This window comes from Athene noctua, chromosome Z (genome assembly GCF_965140245.1).
Source record: "Athene noctua chromosome Z, bAthNoc1.hap1.1, whole genome shotgun sequence".
Lineage (NCBI taxonomy): Eukaryota > Metazoa > Chordata > Aves > Strigiformes > Strigidae > Athene > Athene noctua.
This window is the reverse complement of record NC_134077.1, coordinates 13,277,017-13,298,802: the sequence shown is the minus strand read 5'-3', so window position 1 is coordinate 13,298,802 and position 21,786 is coordinate 13,277,017. Positions and strand designations below refer to the sequence as shown.

At 40.7% G+C, this 21,786-nt stretch overlaps 1 protein-coding gene across 1 annotated transcript in view; it reads left to right on the top strand.

The window, feature by feature from the left end:
- Positions 1-21,786, top strand: part of ADAMTS12 (ADAM metallopeptidase with thrombospondin type 1 motif 12) — a 171,182-nt gene that overhangs the window by 136,463 nt on the left and 12,933 nt on the right. The window contains exons 17-19 of the mRNA XM_074932675.1: positions 4,085-4,211; positions 10,490-10,700; positions 14,608-15,738. Of these exons, the coding sequence (XP_074788776.1) occupies positions 4,085-4,211; positions 10,490-10,700; positions 14,608-15,738 (1,469 nt within the window). The remainder of the gene's footprint in view (positions 1-4,084; positions 4,212-10,489; positions 10,701-14,607; positions 15,739-21,786) is intronic.

The window sequence follows — 21,786 nt, the reverse complement described above, 5'->3', positions numbered from 1 at the left end:
CTCAAGGTAGCAGCATGACATGCCCTGACACGTATCCTCCCCCAACTCCATTACACTGACAAAGAGAAGATGCAAATGTGCTCATGTTTTTCTTCATTTCCTTCACGTGCCCATGTCTTCTGTAGTCTCAAAAAGTGGGACAGGCCAGTCTACAATAACACCCTTTAACATGGGAAAAATATTCTCTGGAAAATCAGTGTTTTCTGTAGCAAGCATACCTAATACTATGTGCAGGGAGAAGGAGAACACATTGCAATACCTGATGTCCATTTGCAATGTAGGAGATAGTTCAGTAACTACATTGCAATCTATTTCATGGCAAACAAATGCCGAAGGGGATAATTTACAGTAAAAACCGTAAGCCTTGCTTTGTCCTCACAGCAGGGTAGTTTGATTCTGCCTGCCGTTTGCTTTATGCAGAAAGGAACTGCTTTGCAGTCAGGATGTGTGCACACTGGATAGTGTCCTGCAAACTGCTGCACACTCTGGCCAAGAGCCTGTCCTTCCAGAGCATACTGTCAAGACAGCATGTAAAGCCCTCAAGCTTTTTTTATAGGAAGATTAATTTAAATGCCTCACTGAGTTTTCTTCAAGACCAGCTACCCATTATTCTTCAATTAAATAATGGTCAATTAGAAATTACAAGTATAAATCCGTCATCCTTGTCTAAAGGCTTTAATCATGTTTCTTAGAATTAGCTTTGAATGGCATTGAACATAACAAGGAGTAAAGCACAGCACAGCCGCAACTAAGGCAAGATATTGGGCAACCTCAGCAATTTACTTTTCCATAGATAACATCAGTAATTGGCAAATTTTCAAAGCTTTGCAAAAGAACATAAATGTAATATTTGTTTGGGGGTTAATTGTTATGTGCTCTCTAAATCCTTCACAACTGTTATCAGAGCTACTTTACAAAATTACCTCCAGGTGTTCCTGAACTGAAATGTAGTACTAAACATGTAGGATTGATTTTAGAAAACAAAGGTCACTCTATTTTCTTTCGCTATTATGGTTCTAAGTTTTATAACACCAGGAATGTAAAGGCTCTTGTATTGTGTATATAACTTGTGCATTCACTGAATATAATTTCCAGGTACCAAAGTGAAATCCATGCAGAGGATCTGATTTGATGCACAACTGTGACAATTACATGACCAAATTAGTTTTACAATCAAATACACTCTTTTACCTACATAGTTTGCATGTTTGCTTCTGGTCCTTCATTTCTGTTGTTCTCAGCCTTAGTTTTGCCCAAACTGAGGGCTGTGCAGCCAACAGTTTTCTAATCTCAGTTTCAAAAACCTTCCACACCCAATGTTTTTAAACTGACACCTTGGTGTTTGGTTTTTTTTTCAAACTAAGTGAGAAATCAGGAACAGAGTGGGTCAACATCCCATTTTAAAAGTCCTGTATCAGGGATGAGGTGACACAGAGAGGTATAAGCAATCTCTGAGTAGATTTAGTGAAATCAAAAGCATTCTTGGATCTGACTGTGGTTATCCTTGGTTTCTCTTTTTCTTTCCCAGAAATATTTGTAGGTTTTTTTCACAGAACTGAGATGGCACACTTCTGTGTAAAGAAACATGGGTGTGGGAAGGACTGTGGTGCAATGAGTGCCAAGGTGAGCAGAAAGGAATGGGATGTTCCCACCCCAGAGGAAAAAGCAAGATCTTTGTAGTGGGATTATAACCACAGAGACAATGTCTTGATGAATACAGCCAGCGTCTTCGTGCCTGCAAAACAGTTGTCAGCATGGGCTAGTTAGCATTGAGGTCAGAGAGAAGTAAAAGAGGTGAAAACAGCTACACTCTCAGACACTTACAAAAATCGAGTTTAGGTTTCCAATTTTATGTGGGGGTTTTTTTACTGAGTTTTAAAGTATATTTAGAGTTTTTAATCTGAGACTTAAGTAGGATATTACACAACTAAGTTATATAACTGTGTAAATGTTTGGTAGAGCAGGGTCAATGTGAAGTGACTGGTTTTCTGCTTTTGCAATGTTTTCTAGTTCAACTTGCTCAAGCTAAAAGCCAAACTCTTTCATTATGTCATTATATGTATGCCTACATATATACATGCATATCAATATATGAATATAGGATTCCTGCCAACTTTGGAACTGAACAGTTATGATGAAAAAGCTGTGCTTTATGGCTTCTTTAAATATATATATATCCATCCCAGATCTTCCCAGATTTTAAAACTACAGTAGGAGTTCACATAACTTCCATAATAAAAATTGTTTGTGTGATTAAATTAGTTTATTGATGTCAGTCATCAGCAAATGTTTTATAAGAATATACAGCCTTGAAACAAAACTAGTGCAAAGGTTTATAGTGGTTCTAAAGTGAATTACAGCAGCTGAAATGACTAAAAAAAATATCAAAGTGAAAGACTTGTTATCTGCATTTGTAACAGCAACATATCATGATTTTGAAAGGGACAGAAACATATTTCTGTGGACTACTTTGTTTACAACTAGTTGGAAGGTTGCTAACTATTCCAGCTACATTTTTCCTAGCATAAAACAGAGCACTGCTCACTGGAAGTCTGCACTGAATCAAAAAGCTTTCTGCTGCTTCAAGTCCTCTAGGGACAGGAAAGTGCCACATCCAGCCATGCTGCAGAGTCATGCAGCTACTTACACATCATGTACCCTGGAGCTTGAATGCCTCAGTAAAGAGTATTAATGGGAGACACAGGACTACAGTACCATAATCCTCTCTTCTAAGTGAAACTAATCCTTGTTCTAGCAAATCAACCTTCATGTATGACTGGAGGAGACTCAGTCATCAAATCCTGTGCTGTTGCATGTATTTGTCTTATATGTCTCTGATGCAGGTCTGAAAGTACTCTGAAAGCTATAGCATTTCCTCCCAGTGTCACAGACCTGATGTCTTAAGGTGCTATAAAAACGAGATACAGGTTTCCATCTGCTTCTGTGGAATGATCCAAATACGCATAGAAGGTTTTTAATTTCCTTGTGTTCTGGAGGCCTTTTTCAGTAATATCTGACTACAACCTACCAAAATAGCCTAACACTGTATTAACAATGCTGTTAGGCCCTTTGCTTTCCAGGAAAAGAATTAAAGTCACAGAGGTACAGTGTCCTACCATCTGCACAGTTAGTTTAATAAGAATTAATAAACAAGGTTTCTTTGGTCTTTTTAGTCCTTGGGATTTGTATGGGCCTACTGCCACTGTTTTAATGCCTCTATATGAAGCTACAACCTTTCAAACTGTAATACTACAATACTTTTTTTTACAATGGGTTTGCAGCACAGGACCTGCCTCAAATTATTGCAGAACTGTGTGGAAGGCAGGCCTCTGGAAACTAGATTCCTTTTGATTCACACTAGGGTAAGAGAGTATTTTGGTTCGTGTTTCTTTCTGTTAAATGCATGGGAGTTTTTGTAACTGGAATTATTAGGAAATAATCCAAATAGTATGTCTCTGTATTCTCATCATTACTGTGCTTTCCCTCTTGTGATGAGTGCTTTGTATTACTTATTTAGAAAACAAGATTTTCTTCCTCATATGGCATTAGCATTTTCAGTCAAGGTTTGTACAAAAACTTATTAAAAGTGAAATTCAGCACCAAAAGACACAGAGTTACAATTTTGCTGATACACTCCAGTATGGATTCTGCTTAAACAACCTTCCCAGAAGTACAAAGAAAATATCAGAAAAGTTACCTTTGCCGTGAATAGCTTGGTGCTGCTGAGTTACTGTCTCTTATCTGCGAGAAATCCAAGAACCATTCATAGTCCTTAAACCTGCTTCGGGGCCTGCAGGAGCCCTTTCTGAGACTGACATCTAAATTGAGATTAAGGAAAGTGCTTTCTAACATGTTCCTTGAGCTGTCTGATCCAAAACAGCTTTGCTTAACACCTTTTCAACTTCATTGAAGGATATTTACACCTGACTTAGCCCAGACAGGCAGCATAACTGACTTTCACAGCTGGTACTTTATTCTGGGATGTGGAGTATGACCAGTGTGTACTCCCCGTGCTAGAGGATACCTACAGATCATCCCCAGCCTACATGGATTACTACTTTTTCTTTTTGTCTTTCTCTTGCAGGGGTGCGACGCCAGATTGCCCACTGCATGCGGAAGGGAAGCGGAGCGATCAAAAACTCCTTCTGCGACCCAGCAACACAGCCAAATGGGCGACAAAAGAAATGTTATGAAAAGGACTGTCCACCCAGGTAATGGGTAGGCAAGTTAGTTTTTGATTTTTTTAAGCCTTTTGATGCTGTTTTTCAGTATTTTTTTGATACTCCTATGTCTTTTTTTGAGGGAAGATGAGAGGAAGTGCCCACTTCTATAATTCTGACTATAATACTTTCTTTATAACACTTATTATTTGGCATTTTTTTTTAATCATGACCCTTCTTATTTTTTCCTTTCAGCAAAGTGCAACGTTCTTCATTCTGTGATCACATGGAAATCAGTTTTTCCATTCACATAGCATTTTTTTTAATTCATCTTCATCTCTGTTCTACCATTTTAGCAAGTAGGGTAAGGAAGACTAACCACAGCAAACATTCCAGGTGACAGCAGAACTGTGAGATTGTAAAATAGGCACAGATTTGCTGGAAGGGATCAATCCTGGTTTTAGTTTCATGCTTTAAGTACTAGAACATCTTGCTTTTGTCTTTCAATGCCTTCAGAAATTGTTTATCATGCTGTTCGCAATGGTACACCAGTGTTTCCCTAGTAATTCTAGTTAAATCAGAATCAAATCGAAGTCATTACAATGATTCTTCTAAAGTGTATCACATTACATTTGCCAGCAGTGAATTTCATGAAGCTTTAATGTAAAAAAGTCTTCATGGCTGTTGGTTTTATTAGTTGTTTCCAAGTATCTTCAGAACATCATATGATGCCTCCTCTGGGAATTACATCTATGTGCTTGCAGCCTCTATAAACGACTATAAAAAAGCATAAACTACCAGTATTTCATAATTCTTTGTAGCTTGTTAGAAAATCAGTTGACAGTAGATCAAGCTTATTAACTAGTTGACTAGTTAAGAGCTGAGGCTCTAACATGTCTTACACATGGAGGTGTTTTTTATTTATAGCACGTATAAACTGTGCTATTTATTCCAAAGTTCCAAATGAGCTCAATTTATCCCAAGCATAAATTATCTCTCTCTCTAATACTCTTCCAGCTTCCAAGTGGTTTTAATTCAAGGCATTTCCAGAGGCTTTTATGGCTTGTTTAATCAGTAACCTCCAGTGGATCTCTCTTCCGAGTACTTTTCCAGTCTCCTTCTACAGCCTTGTAAAAGTTCTATCATATACAACTTCCTCTGCAAGGAGTTCCACAACTTTAATGCCTACTTTGTGAAGCACTACCTTGTTTTAATTATTTTGAACCTGGCTTTCTCTAGCTTCTGTCGGTGGCCCTGAGTTGGAAGAGATGTCAGTGAAGAATGAGTTCCTATCCACCTTTCCAAAGCCCTTCATTTTGCAGATCTGGTCTCTGTTCCAGGCTGTAGTCACAGTATGGGGTTTAGTTGGTGTTTACTTTCCATGGCATATGTGTCACCTCTAATCCAGACAGATGGCTACACATCTTCATCTGAAATGCAAGACAGGACTTTGTTGGTTCTAAGGAAAATCTGGATGTTGGAGGAAGGTGTGACTGTCCCATATGGCATGATGCAGGATAACTGAGAGTTCCTGTGAAGCTGCCAAAAACCAAGTGTTCTGTAGAGAGATGACTAAATTCTGTGCTAGAGTTGAGAACAGTGCTGTTAAACATAACACTGCAGGGGACCTTTGGTTAGTGCTCCAGCCATGGGACTGAAACTCTTAGATAATCTCACAGTTCCCAGCAGTGAACCAGTTTTTTTATAGGAACATCCTATCTAAAGCAAGAAGGATATTCCCTTGCATAACTCTCCCTCCTATGATCTGCTACATCCCACATGCTCATGTGAAACTAGCTACTAGACCACTAAATCAGGATTAGATAATTTATCAAACAGTAGCTACAGGGGAAGAATAACATTACTATAATGTTTGTGACTCACAAACCAGATCCTGTCTCATTAGTCCATTTCAGGAAGTTAATTATAAACTGTCTCAATTACAAGCTTCTGAGAAGTCCAAGTCTTAACATTCCTGTTTGTTAGCCGATTTGATCCACATTTATTTTTCCCACACTTTCTACTAAAAGATTCTGGAACAAAACAAACAAAATATTTAAAATGTCACAATACATGTATGCCACATGTTGACTCAGAGCAAAATAGATGGCTGAACAGTTGAGAATTAAAATGTCATACAACTGCTCATGTAAAACTTGAGTGATATTGCTCAGTAGGAGTGCAGCAAGACTGTAGATAAATGCATGCTTTTTTCCACATTATGCTATGGAAAATGGTTTCCAGTTCTGTGTTTCTTTGGTAGACAGGTATTTAGTTCCATAGGTGTTAATGATAAAAATCAGTGGATACTACTTGAAGAAGAGTAAGATTTTAACTACTCACACTATTGTGAATAAAAGTTTTGCTCTCCCCTGTGAAGAAAATTGCCTGGAGTCTTTTTAACCTGACTACCCATTTGAACAAAGTAACCATAAATGCATTATTTTACAAGTACTTGGGATCTTCTGCTTTTTATCGGCTTTTACGGTACTGTCCTACTTGCAGACTGCTTAATAGAGTCCAACAGCATAAGAATAGGAAATCTTGTTTCTGTTATAATACAGAGAGTGAAAACCAGTTCCCTGTTGGTATCTGCTGTGCCTGATGCTGTACAAGTACATAGTAAAAGAAGACAGTCTTTCTTTAGGTGTGACACAATATGGTGGGAGGGAGGGAACGTTCCGTCCCACAGGCATGAATATAGCAAATTTTGGTTCCAAAATCCCATGTTACTACTTTTTCAGTGGGATCCACACCTTGTTCAGCTCACATCATCTGGGTATAGATCAGGACTATATAATAGGAAAAGGCTGTTGGGTCCTGAATTAATTGTTCCAAACCATCGAAACTCGGTGTGGGAGGAAAGGGGATAGGTCTCATTTAAGACACCTGAATGCCACTTGAGGGAATCAGATTTTCTCCCCACCTCTGTCCCAGGCTGTATTGCAGAATAGCTGAGCACGCACAGCTGCAGCTGAAAACTAACCGAGATTATGCTTTCACCAGGCAGACTGCTGTCTAGTTCAACAGCCTCAGGAAAATTAGTGCTCACACAAATTAATTACCCAAATCATGCATTTTGCTTGCTTGTTTGTTACCACAGTCTCTCCATGCCATGCCTGCCTGTGGAGATAAGACAGTCCTGTCACTTTGCAGGGACCAGGTGATGCATTAATATTTAAGAGCCACTCAGTTGCTGTAGTGGTAAATGCCATCAGAAACCAGAGGTAGGAACAAGTATTGGATGGTGACTCCCATCAGGCTTCAGTTTCCACCAACTTGTCCCAGTCTCTCACCACAGTCAGCACAGCTACCTACTAGTTTTCTTCCCCATATCCCTTTCTTTGCCAAACATTCTCACTGTATGTGTGATTTAAAGAAAGCCTTGTTTATAAACTGCCCAAAGCTAAGTCTGTCTGGCAGTGCCCTCCACTGTTCAACTTACAGCTGTGAGGTCTGACAGCTTGGTCATTTCAACTTAGAAGTTGCATGTTTGGATCTTGGATTGCCCTCTCAATTCTGGATGTGTGCTCAGTGGTCACCTCCAGTTTTGGATATGTCTCTGCAGTGTGAGGATACAGCAGAAGCTCCAAGATAAATAAAGTTTGGCAAAGCAGTCACTCAGGTGCTGCTCCCTTCTCTGCGGCCAAGGACCTGCTTTGGGACATCCTGTACTGGAACAGATAAATGGATGGCAGATGCTCTGCTGTCCTTGCTTTGCCTTTCTTCCCTTTCAGCTGGGATGCTGCAGTTCAGAAATCATCAGTGAGGACCATGAAGAGACAATTGTGCATGTGCTGCCATGTTAAATTTCTCATGCTTGAGCGTTTAAGGCATGTGCATGTGCCATAGAATGGAAATTGGAAGATGCACCATTAGAAACTCCAGTTACTGCTAAGAATAAACGTTCAGTCAATGCAAGTTTTTGGAAGTGTGTGTGGTAAACATGGTGTCAGACAATTAACTACTTGGCTCACCAGTACCATCTGTTACCTGCACTGAATGAGGAAGAACTCTATAGAAGTTACATGACTAAATGTAATTTAGGATGGACTGTGTAGGTGCAATAGGATAAAATCTGAATTCTGGGATTTCCTAACTTTGGAGCACCTTACTTGCTTCCATGACTTTTTAAAAATGTTTTGTGTGCAGTAGTTAATCACACACCATTACTGCTGATCAGGATAGGTTCTGTAGTAAGCTTTGATAATTTATTGGTAGGGTATTTAAACCTACAAACTGCTGAACCCTTACTCAGAGTCCGTTGAGGAAGGGGCTGTCAGCTGTAGATTGAAATATGTGATCTGGTTCCATTAAAATTAATAGGGCAATTCACATACTTCAAGTTGCATTTGTGCTGAAGTTTCAGCAATTTACAAGGTACTAGAGATGATAAAATTGAAAAGAAGATGCAAGAGATTAAAACCTCCCTGAAATGGCTTGATCCAGGTTGCGATGATATTTTTTTCTTTTTTATCACTGTGTTCCGCTGAGGTGCACTTGCTTTTTCTTTTAAACCACTTAGTTTTCCTTTCCATTTGCAGAAACCTGAAGGAGCAAGAAACAGTCTAAAGAAAGGCAGGAGAAGGGGAAAAATAATTTGTTCTTTTATTACAGCAACATTCAGAGGCCTCGCACAGGGTTGTGGTAGCAATGGGCTGCCTTCTAGAGCATGTAGCAAAACAATGTGTGCCCCAGAGGGCTCCTAGGGTAATTTAAAAGGAAATGTAGTATGTATACATAACTAAAGAGAAGGAAGGTAAGTGTAGGTACCCCAGAAAAGACCAGATGGTTGCACAAATGAGCTATGTGCATAGCTTGATTGCTCTGAATATTTTTTTTTAATTATTAGGAATAGATATCGGTGCCTTCCACATCAGCGACAACTTATTTGCAACTGAAGAATAAATTAGTCAGGAAATAAAGAAGGAACATGGAAACTACGGAGGAAAGGGAAAGGGATTGTCAGCAAACTGAAAAAGCCGGAAATGCAGTAAGATAGGAGACAAAGCAAGGAGCAAAACCTGTTACAAAACGTTGAACTCTGATGTACCTATGAGAATGGAAAGGAAAAAAATACAATAGAATGGTGTTGGTTGTAAGCCAAAACCACTTTTTCCCTCCTTTCTATCTGGAAGGTGTCTTCTAAATACATCTCTTTTTTGTTTTCAGCATCAGGCTTTGTCATGACCTGCTTCAAAACTCAGGAACAAGTAATATTCTCTAGGAGCTTTTGTGGCTTAGAGTTCACAGGTGGGCCAGATTCTTTATACAGCAGCTTGGATCTGTGTTATTGCCTAGGGCACCCAAAATGGGAGGGAAAAAAGACTTCTCTTGGGGTTTGGTTTTTTTTAAAAAAAGTATAAAGGTAAGTCTTCAGGCAAATATGAGAGTTGATGCCAATGCTTCTCAAATGGTAGAAACACAGAAATTTTTGCCCTCCCTTCTTATCATGGAAGGTAGGTATATAGATATTTGATCCACTCTGGGTCAGCATGAGAAAAAATAGGTGGATGAAGCTGGAGAAAGGCTAAGGTAACCAAATATAAAGGGGACAGCTCCTTTTGGTAAGGTGTTTCACATTGGAAAATACTGGAGCAGAGGAAACATTTATCTTTCATTTGGTGGAACATTGCGTAGTACGCTACAGAAGACCATCTTTAATCAGGAGAGAGACACATAAGAGACTTGGTTTTACTTCATGAAGGAACAAAGTACAGAAAAGTCCAGCCTAGTGCAGACCCAGAGACTAGGCCCAGATGTACAGCTCTGCAGGGCACTGATCCCGCATGGGTGCACACAGCATAGCCCTGACCAGCCTGGGTTTTGAGGTTGTGTGCTTTGCTACTTTCCGTTCTGGAAGTAACACAGAGCCAGTTTGATCACTTGTGCAGTACTGGCTGCATAGACATGTGTGATAGGATCTCCACCTCTGTGCTGTCATTCATTACAAACCCTCCAGTGATTGTTATTTCTTAATTCTCTCTGTAGTGAGGTAGCAATAAGCAGATAAACAATAGGATAAATAGATTACTAAACTTGCTAGCAGTTCCTCCAACTTGGATTTGAAGGACCACCTTCTCAGTGGATTCTTACGCACTGTAGAAACGTAATGCTTGGTGTCTGCCACTCTCTGGGAGGCAGAATCCTTCAGTGACTGGCTGGTACTGGAGCACAGGGCAGATGAGAGAGTTTGAGTGATCTGGACTTAATATGAAAAGCATATATCTGAACCCAGAATTTAAATTACTGGTCCTTTTTCTTGTCCTTTTCCTTAATGTGCTTGTGATGGATTGTTTTCTGATACTTCTTATCCCCCTGTTTTTCAGATGGTGGGCAGGAGAATGGCAGAAATGTTCGACTACATGTGGCCCAACAGGCCAGAAGAAGCGAACTGTACTTTGCATCCAAACAGTGGGGTCTGATGAGCAGGCTCTGGCTGTCACAGAGTGCCAGCACCTACTTAAACCAAAGACCCATCTGTCATGCAACAGAGATGTCTTGTGCCCATCTGACTGGACAGTGAGCAACTGGACTGAGGTAAATTCGTATCAACTGTCATAATGAAAAATTTTTTCAAAATGACCTGTTATAGTCAGTAAAGAGGACCAATGACATGCTTTTTTGCCTTTCTTTTTATGGTTAACATGTCTTCAAAATCCTTTGTGCACAAGACAAAAAGCTGCCCTGCTTGCCAAAGACCTCAGCAAGTGTTACATGTTACCTGTTTGTAGGGGTTTGGCTTGCTGAGCTTTTGGGACTGCAGAACGGAGCATGCTTGCATGCTAAAAACATTAGTGCTCCGGACCAGATGGGGGTAGGGCCTGTGTCATGTCTGTAGGCCTGCAAAGAAGCATTTTTACATTCTTTACATTCATATCTCTTGCATTCATAACCCTGCTGGTTTTGCCATAACACACAAGCTTTTTACTTCTAGATTAATCTGAAGTCCTAACAAACACTAGAATAGCTGTGTGTCCTTCAAGAGTTAAATATTGTGCAGTTATTTCACTGGCAGCTGATGAACTGCAGAATATATGGTCATCAAAATGGTGACTGCAGTTACTAATTTTGTTTAAATATACTGCAACATATTCTGCAATGTTTGGTAGTAGTAGTAGTAGTAGGGAGCACTCATTTGATGTACTTTATCATAGGTTTTAATCTCTGGAAGGACCTCATGCTTAGCTTTCTTAGATTAGGATGCTGGTATATATAGGTGTTTCACAGCATTACTTTTCATTGAAGGCAAGGATAGCTCAGGGTCCCCAATATGTGGAGCAGTCTACTTCTGCATGAAAACTAAAAATGCACTAAGATAGTTTTTCTGGAGTGAAGTAGATTTTGAGTCATGTGAAGCTTCAGAATTATTTTATTCTAGTTCTGTTGTAGTACAACTTGCTCATGGTTCACCTCAGAATCAGTTTAGCTATCAGTGTAGCTGATAATCATGAAAAAATGCACAACAAGTATTTTTCATTTCAGCTGGCAATAAAAAATAATTTTACTGTTTTTCAAAACTTCCAAGACTAATGATCTGGATGCAGGAGTTGAGTGCACCATTAGCAAGCTTGCTGATGATACCAAACTGGGAGGTGCTGTTGACTCTTGAGGGACAAGAGGCCTTGCAGAGGGATACAGATAGATCAGAGCATTGGGCAGTGATTAATGGGGTGAAATTTAACGAGAACAAATGTTGGATTGTGTACCTGGGACAGAGTAACGCTGGACTCGGGTCTAAACTGAGAGAGGAGTGTCTGGGGAGCATCCCTGCAGAAAGGGCTGTGGGGGTGCTGGCTGACAGCAGGCTCACGGTGAGCCAGCAGTGTGCCCTGGCAGCCAGGAGGGCAAACCGCCGCCTGGGGTGCATCAGGCACAGCACGACCGGCCGGGCAACGGCGGGGATTATCTGCTGTGTTCAGTGCTGGTGCGGCCTCACCGAGTGCTGCGGGCAGTGCTGGGCCCCACAGTTTCAGGAGGACGCGAAGGTGCTTGAACGTGTCCGGAGGAGGGCAGCAAAGCTGGTGGGAGGGCTGGAAGGCGAGTCCTGTGAGGAGGGCCGAGGGCTCTGGGCTTGTCTGCTTTGGAGACAAGGAGGCTGAGGGGCGACCTCATTGCTCCCTACAGCTTCCTGAGGAGGGGAAGCGGAGAGGGAGGTGCTGAGCTCTCCTCCCTGGTATCAGTGACAGGACACAGGGGAACGGCTCAGAGCTGCACCGGGGGGGGTTAGGCTGGACATCAGGAAGCATTTCTTTACTGAGAAGGTGGTCACACACTGCAACAGGCTTCCAAGAGTGGTGATCGATGCCCCAAGCCTGTCAGTGTTTTAAGATGCATTTGGATAAAGTCCTTAATAACTCGCTTTAACTTTTGGTCAGCATGAATGTGGTCAGGCAGTTGAACTAGGTGATCGTTGTACATCCCTTCCAACTGTAATATTCTATCATATTCTATGCTGCTCTGTTCTGTGGTATTCTATTTCCTTTTGGAAAATTCCTCTCCCTTCTTTCTCCTCTTTTTTTTACCAAACTCACTGTTGTGTTTGACAGCAGATTCAGATAATTAACTAACATAATATTTTGACAGTATTAATTCAGTTTATGCTGCTCACAGACCATCATCACTGAATGTTGATTGTCTTGTGAATTGAGTAGCCACCATGTTTTAACTACCAGTGTTAAAAATAGACTGGGATTATACTCCTATCTTGAAATGGCATGCTGTGACAGAATACAGCTGGTTCTTACATGTCATTGGATTAAATTTGCAAGTTACTGACAAAAATAAATTTCTACAGCTGTAGAAGTTGGGGAGGGAGCCTAGCACAGACTATTTCAGCTGCACAAACGACAAGATTGTTAGGAGATTTCTATCTGCAGAATGTTCTTTATCGATGACTGTAAGGGAGAGGTTTTATACAGGCAAAACTTCCTTTTGCTTTGAACTTATCTGTCTGTTAGAAAATCATTCTGTATCTTATAAACTGATAAATACTTAATTAGGCAGATAATGAGGATAGAGTGTTGTACCCATTCTGACATCCCTTTTTAGTACATGGCTGTAATCTAAAGCAGAGATTTTCAAAACCAGTTCTGGGAGACAGCCATTCACAAAAAGTTAATGAGGTTGGATGTTCCTTTTAACTCACACAAATGCTAATCTAAATCATCCAAGTGGCAAAGTTAGACCAAGTAAGTGTGTTGTATTTCTGTGTAAGCGGCAACATAGTGTTGGTACTTGCTGTGTTCATCAATAAGCAAAATCCTTTACTGCGTGATTTCAGAGGTCAGATTACAGCTGATGTAAATTTGCATAGCTCTGAGTACTTTAAATGTACTATGCAGCTGGAAGTGTGAGGAGGACAGACACAATAGCTAATGAATATATCTTACTCTGCGGTTACTCTGCTTTCTTCCCTGCCTCTGTTGCTGCAGAGCTGATGTTATTTTACAGGTGTTAACAACAGAGAGTGCCCCAGTAACACAAGGTCACTGATGTTTCTACTGCTCTGTGACCTAGACTAGCTCTAAAAAGGGTTAGATATCCCAGGGGCTTTAAAGTGCTGGCAATAAGAGCTTTCATCACTTCATGTTGAGCACCTGAATTGTTGAAGCCAGCTGAATTAGCTCATCATGAGGCTTCACCACATCCAAGGAAGGCTTCCTTGAGTAGGTGGTATGTAACATCTCCATTCATACTCAACCAGTCATCCAGCTTTAGTACCCCAAACCAGAGAAGTGTGTTGAAATTTCAGAAAGTCCTCAGTGGAGCAGCAGCTACTGAAGGCATGGCTGTCCCTGTGGGACTGAGGATGAAAAACACCACAGAAAAACTGTCTCTCCCTAGTTATCAGTACTCTTTATACACATCAGTGCTTCCATTTAAATAGAAGCCAGATAGGTTAATTACTTTCTGTAGCCTGTGATTTAGGAGACACATGCTAGCAGCCCTGGCAGTATGTGGTGGTTGCACTAAGACTGAATGAAAAATCCATTCCATGAAGTCAACAAGGATATTTGAACTGCATGGATGATCACAGGGGGTTTGTGGTGCTGTGACTTGCCAGCACTGAGCCAGTCAGGTATGTTTTTGATGGCAGATTTTTAGTCTTTTTTATAACCCTGTTGGAAAAGGTATTGACCAAACAACTTTTGTGATTGATTGAAGAAATCGAATTCTAGCATATTACTTTCATATTTGTCTTTATCATGTAGTCTTTTTTCACTGCTGTTTCCCCAACGTGACATTTACTGCTCTAAAATTTTGGAAAGAGCTTCATGATAGCAGAACATCACTAGAATGAAGGGCTTGTTCCTCAGGAAGTTTTGTTATTGATTATTTATAGAGATGCTTCTTTATTTTAAACAGATGTATTTTGATACTTATTTTTATTTATATGTGCAGCAAAATAAAGAGGGGAGATATATTAATTCTGTTTCATTTGCAGTGCACAGTTACATGTGGTGGTGGAATAAGGACTCGTAATGTCACTTGTGCCAAAAATAATGATGAGCCATGTGATACCTTCAAGAGACCAAACTCTAAGGCCCTGTGTGGTCTCCAGCAATGTCCTTCTGCTGGAAGATTTCTGATACCCCCACTGGCACCCAGAAGAGGAAGGATCATAATCAGAAAAACAACTACTAATCCCAAATTGAGTCCTCCTCGCAGAATACCCATACCAAGCACAAGGTCACCTACAACAACAAAAATATCCAAGCCTGAAATTGTAACTCCCTGTTTGCCTATGTCCTCTGGTTTGGGTAATGTCTCAGAAAAAGAAGAAACAGTCAACAGAACATTACAAAATAATTTTGCTGGAACAAGTGATGTTTCAGTTGTTCCTACTGAAAATAGTTCACACCAAAATAGTACTTCATGGCCTTTTCATAATGGCTTAAGTACTGAAATTGTAAGGCATGATGAAAATACTACTGAAAGTGAGCCAGTTTCTACTGTAGAGAGTGAGGTACAAAGAAGTGAGGACAATACTGTCTCCTCATTTACCAGTAATCCAGAAATAACTTCCAGCTATGATTATTTAACTGAAGAATCTGACGACACTGATGGGTCACTTGGCGGCAGTGAGAAACCGATTGATCTCCTTTACAGCACAGAACTCAATCCCGAAATCAGAACCAGGAGCACAACCCAAGATACTGGCTCTCCTGTCCTTCAAAATGAGAGCATGACTTCTCAGCCCACCACAGCATCTCATCACCGAGACCCTTCTACACTCCTTCCTGTTAGCAGAGCGGCACAAGGGTTCACATTTCCAACATCAGCAAATTATATCAATCTGCAAATTGATGTGCCAGTTGTAGAAGTAACTACCCCGCAAGCATTGGTTACAGTAATGCCCACAGTGTTTGGTCATGTACCCGGAGACCCGACTGACAGCAGAAGAGAAATGAAGCTACCTGACACCAGCACACAATCATCAGCTCTCGAGCATGCTCTCAGGAAGCAAAGTGCAACATCTGAGGGTGTTTTAATGAATGTCACAGAAAACAGCCACCTAATAGCATCCAACAAATTGCCTGGTGATGCCTACTGGATAGTAGGCAACTGGAGTGAGGTAAGTTAATTTTCACTCATAAGAAGTAGAGAGTGTGAACAGCTGTCTGAACCACTGCTGAGGAAATAAAACTTCTTAGTTTGTCACGATTATCTGAAATGAGTATCATACATTTAAATTAAATACTTGCCACACAGAAAAATTGGTAACTTGGAATATCTAATACTACATTGCTTACATAGAATGTGTCTTTATTTATGGGTTCTGCAAAACCATACATAACTGGACACTAAAATTGTAAGGGACCAGCTGTATCAACTGAGTGTTCACAAGTCCATGGGGTCTGATGGGATTCATCCCAGAATACTGAAGGAGCTAGCGGATGTTATGACAAAACCCCTCTTGATTGTCTACTAAAAGTCTTGGGAGCCTGGGGAGGTTCCTGCTGACTGGAAGCCAGCCAATGTCATTCCAGTGTACAGAAAGGGTGTGAGGGAAGAGTCAGGAAACTACGGACATCTTAGTCTAAGCTCAGTTTCTGGAAAAAATATGTAGAAGATCATACTGGGTACTGTTGAAAGGCACTTAAAGAACAATGCAATCATCAGGCACAGTAAAGATGGGTTCACAAAGGGAAAATCCTGTTTAATTAATTTGTTATTCTATAAGGTCACCTGCCTAGTGGATGGAGGGAAGGTAGTGGATGTAGTTTTCTGGATATTAGTAAGGCTTTTGATGCTGTCCTTCACAGCATCCTTCTGGACAAGTTGTCCAACTGTGGGATGGGCAGGTTCACAGTGTGCTCGGTGTAGAATTGGTTAGATGGCAGGGCTCAAAGGGTTGTGGTGAATGGGGCTACATCTGGCTGGTGACCAGTCACCAGCAGTGTTCCTCAGGGCTCAATTCTAGAGCGAGTCCAATTCAGTATATTTATCAGCTATCTGGATGCAGGAGTTGAGTGCACCATTAGCAAGTTTGCTGATGATACCAAACTGGGAGGTGCTGTTGACTCTTGAGGGACAAGAGGCCTTGCAGAGGGATACAGACAGATCAGAGCATTGGGCAGTGATTAATGGGATGAAATTTAACGAGAACAAATGTTGGATTGTGTACCTGGGACAGAGTAACGCTGGACTCGGGTCTAAACTGAGAGAGGAGTGTCTGGGGAGCATCCCTGCAGAAAGGGCTGTGGGGGTGCTGGCTGACAGCAGGCTCACGGTGAGCCAGCAGTGTGCCCTGGCAGCCAGGAGGGCAAACCGCCGCCTGGGGTGCATCAGGCACAGCACGACCGGCCGGGCAACGGCGGGGATTATCTGCTGTGTTCAGTGCTGGTGCGGCCTCACCGAGTGCTGCGGGCAGTGCTGGGCCCCACAGTTTCAGGAGGACGCGAAGGTGCTTGAACGTGTCCGGAGGAGGGCAGCAAAGCTGGTGGGAGGGCTGGAAGGCGAGTCCTGTGAGGAGGGCCGAGGGCTCTGGGCTTGTCTGCTTTGGAGACAAGGAGGCTGAGGGGCGACCTCATTGCTCCCTACAGCTTCCTGAGGAGGGGAAGCGGAGAGGGAGGTGCCGAGCTCTCCTCCCTGGTATCAGTGACAGGACACAGGGGAACGGCTCAGAGCTGCACCGGGGGGGGTTAGGCTGGACATCAGGAAGCATTTCTTTACTGAGAAGGTGGTCACACACTGGAACAGTCTTCCCAGAGTGGTGATCGATGCCCCAAGCCTGTCAGTGTTTAAGAGACATTTGGACAAAGCCCATAACAACATGCTTTAACTTTTGGTCAGCGTGAATGTGGTCAGGCAGTTGGACTAGATGTTGTTGTACATCCCTTTCAACTGAAAATATCCTACTCTACCCTACCCTACCTACGCTACTCTACCCTACCCTACCCTGAACTCTTCCAGAGACTTGACATTCAGGTTTGTCTATACCAGAGATACCTCAAGGGTTTTGTTTTAGAGCACAACATAAAGTTAAGCTTTTAGATTAATCCTGCTGCCCCAAATGAATATGCTTGTATTTCCAAATAAGTATATAATGCCAGTTAGCTGTGGATGTGCTGTTATGTTCTAACCTTCACTTACATATAATTTCTCTCTAAATTATGTCTGTTTTCTAACTTAGTAACATGTCCAGGCTCATGTAGGTAAGCTAGTTTTATTACTGTATAAAGCACACTAATACCACAGGGATATTTTGTTGTGGTTTGAACTTGGCTGGCAGCCAGACACCATGCAGCCACTTGCTTACCCTTTCCCCACCCAGGGGATGGGAGAAGGAATTGGAGGGATAAAGGGACACTTTTGGATTTAGATAAAAACAGTTTAATAATTGTAATAAAATAAAATAAAACAATAACAATAATAAAAAGTGCAAATGGGTAATGTACAGTGTGACTACTCACCACCCACTGACTGACTCCCGGCCTGTTCCCAGTTTAGTGATCCCAAAATACCAAGATCCCACAACTGCAATCCCCTTCCTTTCTAACTGCCCCTCCTTTATATACCAAGGATGACATTATATGATATAGAATATTTCATTGGCCAGTTTGGGTCTGGTGCTCTGGCCATGCTCCTTCCCAGCTTCTTGTACACCTGTGCATGGGCAGGACAGGGAGAGTGGGAGAGCCCGTGATCTATTAGCAGCAACTGAAAACATCAGTGTATTATCAGCATTCTCCTCATACCAAGTCCCATTCTGAATCCAAACCACACCACTATTCTAGCTACTAAGATGGAAAATAACTCTATCCCAGCCGAAACCAGGACATACTTAAACATATTTTTTGTCATGTATTTACATAACAGATTTTGTGGTGCATTTCTGTATCATCGCACCATCAGCATTTGTATCCATCTTTAAGCAAGTGCCTCTGAACTCAGAGCAGCATTCAGCCTGGTAAAACCAGTTTGAATCTACAAAGTAAAGATAAGAATATTAGTCCCAAGTTAAACTGGTATATCCGGGTTCGTAATTTGTCCAGCGCATGCCCATGGGGAGGTATTGTAATATGGAGTTCTACACCTTTGTTTGAAGTTTAGGTGATTGTATATTGGAACTGGGTTGTAGCAGTGGTAAAGCAGAAACATTTTGCCTGTTTGGCGTAGAAATTGTATCATCAGGCCAGCCGTTGTAGTTGTACAGTATTATTTGTATACAGCAGCTAATAATTACAGTGTTATACTGTCTTGTTTGAATGTAGAAATGAACAGTTATTTTATCTGTGTTAATATCTGTGCCAAAATGAACTTTTTAATTTCTAAAGGTATTGAAATTCAGTCAGAACAGGTGTTAACATCCTGTAATACTCACTTTCAAAAGTGCTGTCTTTCTGTTTGAGTAAATGAAACAAGTACATCTTACAGGGAATTTGAAAACTCTTTTGATGTGTAAAGCACGTGGAAGATACTTGGTCTGAAAATTGATGACTTGTCCCAGTTTCCCCTGATACTTGGCCATTACTGGGTGGCTATAATACTTGGGTAACTTCTACCTTCTATGCAGGAGCAATATAGATTGCAAAGGTTTCTATGGCCTCAGAGAAGTGCTTACTATTTCTTGTGTATTGCTATTGTCTTTATCAATATCCAGCACCAGGCTTTTCGACAGTTACATTTCTGTGCTGTTACCTTCCTGTGTCCTGAGACATTAGTTGCTGTGGGGTGAGGGCTGGTGAGAGAACAGCCACGCAATTCTAGAAACTATAATAAGAGAATGTAGTCATCAGGGGGCCTACTCACATTTTGCAAACTTCTATTTAACATCCTTCCTACGGTAAAATTTTATTTTAATGTACACAGAATTCTTTTTATGCTAACAGATTTTATATTCTTCAAATCATGATATCTGAAGTGAGAGTCACTGGTATCTGAACAACTTATGTTTCTGATGGCCTTTTTAAACCAATATGATATATGACCCTCTTTGTAAATGTTGGGATAAGATTTGTCTTGTTTAGTAACCATCTCACTTTGATTAATACAATTTGGGGTCCAGTGTAAACCCAGGATCCCTTAATACCATATTTCTAGATTAACAGATGTTCTCAGTTTTGTTTGGGGGGTATGTATGTGTGTGTATATATATATATGTGTGTGTAGAAGTTCTCCCTAAATGTAGTATTTTGCATATATTTTGAATTTCAGGTTACTGTTTTCTTACAGTTTTTATCTTGATGAGATGTTTTTAAATTCAGATTGTGTCCTCCAACATTCCTGCCAACTCTGCCAACTTGGCATCATATGCAAATGTTTTAAGTGCATGCTGTCTTTCATCATTCAATTAGTTAATGAAAATACTGAAGAGAGCTTGGCTCTGAACAGAGACCTGCAGAACCATATTTGAAATGTCTTTTCATTTTGACACTGAATCACTGAGGACTGCTTCATTACAGTTTTTCAGTTAGCTGTGCACCAATCTTATAATGACTTCACCTAGGCCATATTTCCATCATTTGCTAAAAGAATGCTCTTTGTGATCATGTCAAAATGCAGCATATCAGCCGCCTCTCTATTTTCATTAAGCCAGGTACCCCTGTCAGAGAAGGATATTAGATTGAATTGAATAATTTGTTCTAGATAGGTCCGTGTGGGCTGTTTTATTGCTTTATGATCTTTGTTAGTATTTACCATTTTGATCTTGACTGGTTAATAATTCACTTTTGTATCTTCTTGTGAAGTAGATTAAGTGTTCCATTAGGCTAGAGATCTGTCTTTTCCTAAAGATAACTTAAAATATAGTCTTCTCTAATCCTCTGGGACTTTTCACTTTTATTTTAAAAAATAATTCTCAGCAGTTCAAAGATTATTCAAGAACACTTGAATTAATTTTGAGGTAAGATCAACACATTTGGTTTCACAGAACCGATGAAATCTATTTGAGGATACTTAATGCATTTAACTTTACTATTCTTTACTGGTTTAGTATTCTTTTGCTATTCTCATTCAAGCTATTGTTTCTTGCTAAAATTATCTTTATATGAAACCTGGAACATTTAACTTTTTTTTTTCAAGTTTGAAGAAGAAAAGGTGATAAAAGAGAATTTGTGGAATCTTCATCCTTGGAGATATTCTGAAGCCATCTGGATATAGTCGCGGACAACTGACTCTAGGTGGCCCTGCTTGAACAGAGGGGTTAGAGAAGACGACATCCAAAGATCCTTGGATGTTGAGGTCCAGCCTCAACCATTCTGTGATCCTGTAAATAAGTCAGCTATTACCTTTCTCATGAAATAAAACTTTTATTTCTCACACACAGCTTGATTATAACATTCACAGAACCTTTTCTTATTGTTTGTTAGTTTTAATTCATTTTTAGTCTACAGTTTTCTGACTTTGCTCTTTCTATTTACCTGTCCTTTGTAAAACTTGTTTTACGTAAAACGTGCCTGTTTAGATGATACTTCTCCAGGGCATTGGTATTTCAAGACTGCCACATCTACCTAGATGAATCTCTTGCTATGCTCTCTATCTTTCTCTTCTTTTTTTCTCTTTAGGATATGTCTATAGTAGTAAGCAAATAGTGCCCCAGAACAGTGATAGTCATTGAGATGGAATGGTGTCATGTGTCCCATAACAGTGTTGGCACTTACCTCTCAAGGGAGAGTGCTAATGAGAGTAGGGCAAAGCAGTGCCCAATGACACCAGTGCTTCTGTCTCTTAACTTTTAGCTTCTTTCCTGCTACTGTCACAGGTTGTTCTGGGTTGTCATTTTTCCCTTTCTGAGATCTTTCTGGGTACCAAAGATACCCCATTACTATCAGATCAGCTCATTTTGCATCTCTGTTACTAGTCCTGAAAAGTCACCTGCACTTCCTGCCTCTGTAATAGACACCTACGGTGACAAGAGGAAGTCTTGGTTCCTGAATGACAAAAGGGAAAAGCAGTAAGTCTTCCTGAACTTCACTCGGTCTCCTCTGTGTAGCATGGAACAATGGTCAATAAAGCTAAAGCTTTCCCCCAGTATATTTGCAGCATCATGCCTTTCTCTCTTGTCTCTGTACCTGCACACGACAATTTTTGAAAGAATCCTGCTGTGTTACACATCCCTCACACAAGAACATAAAGCTTTGTTAGTACGATCTGCCCAGCATCGTCTCGGAAGCTGTCT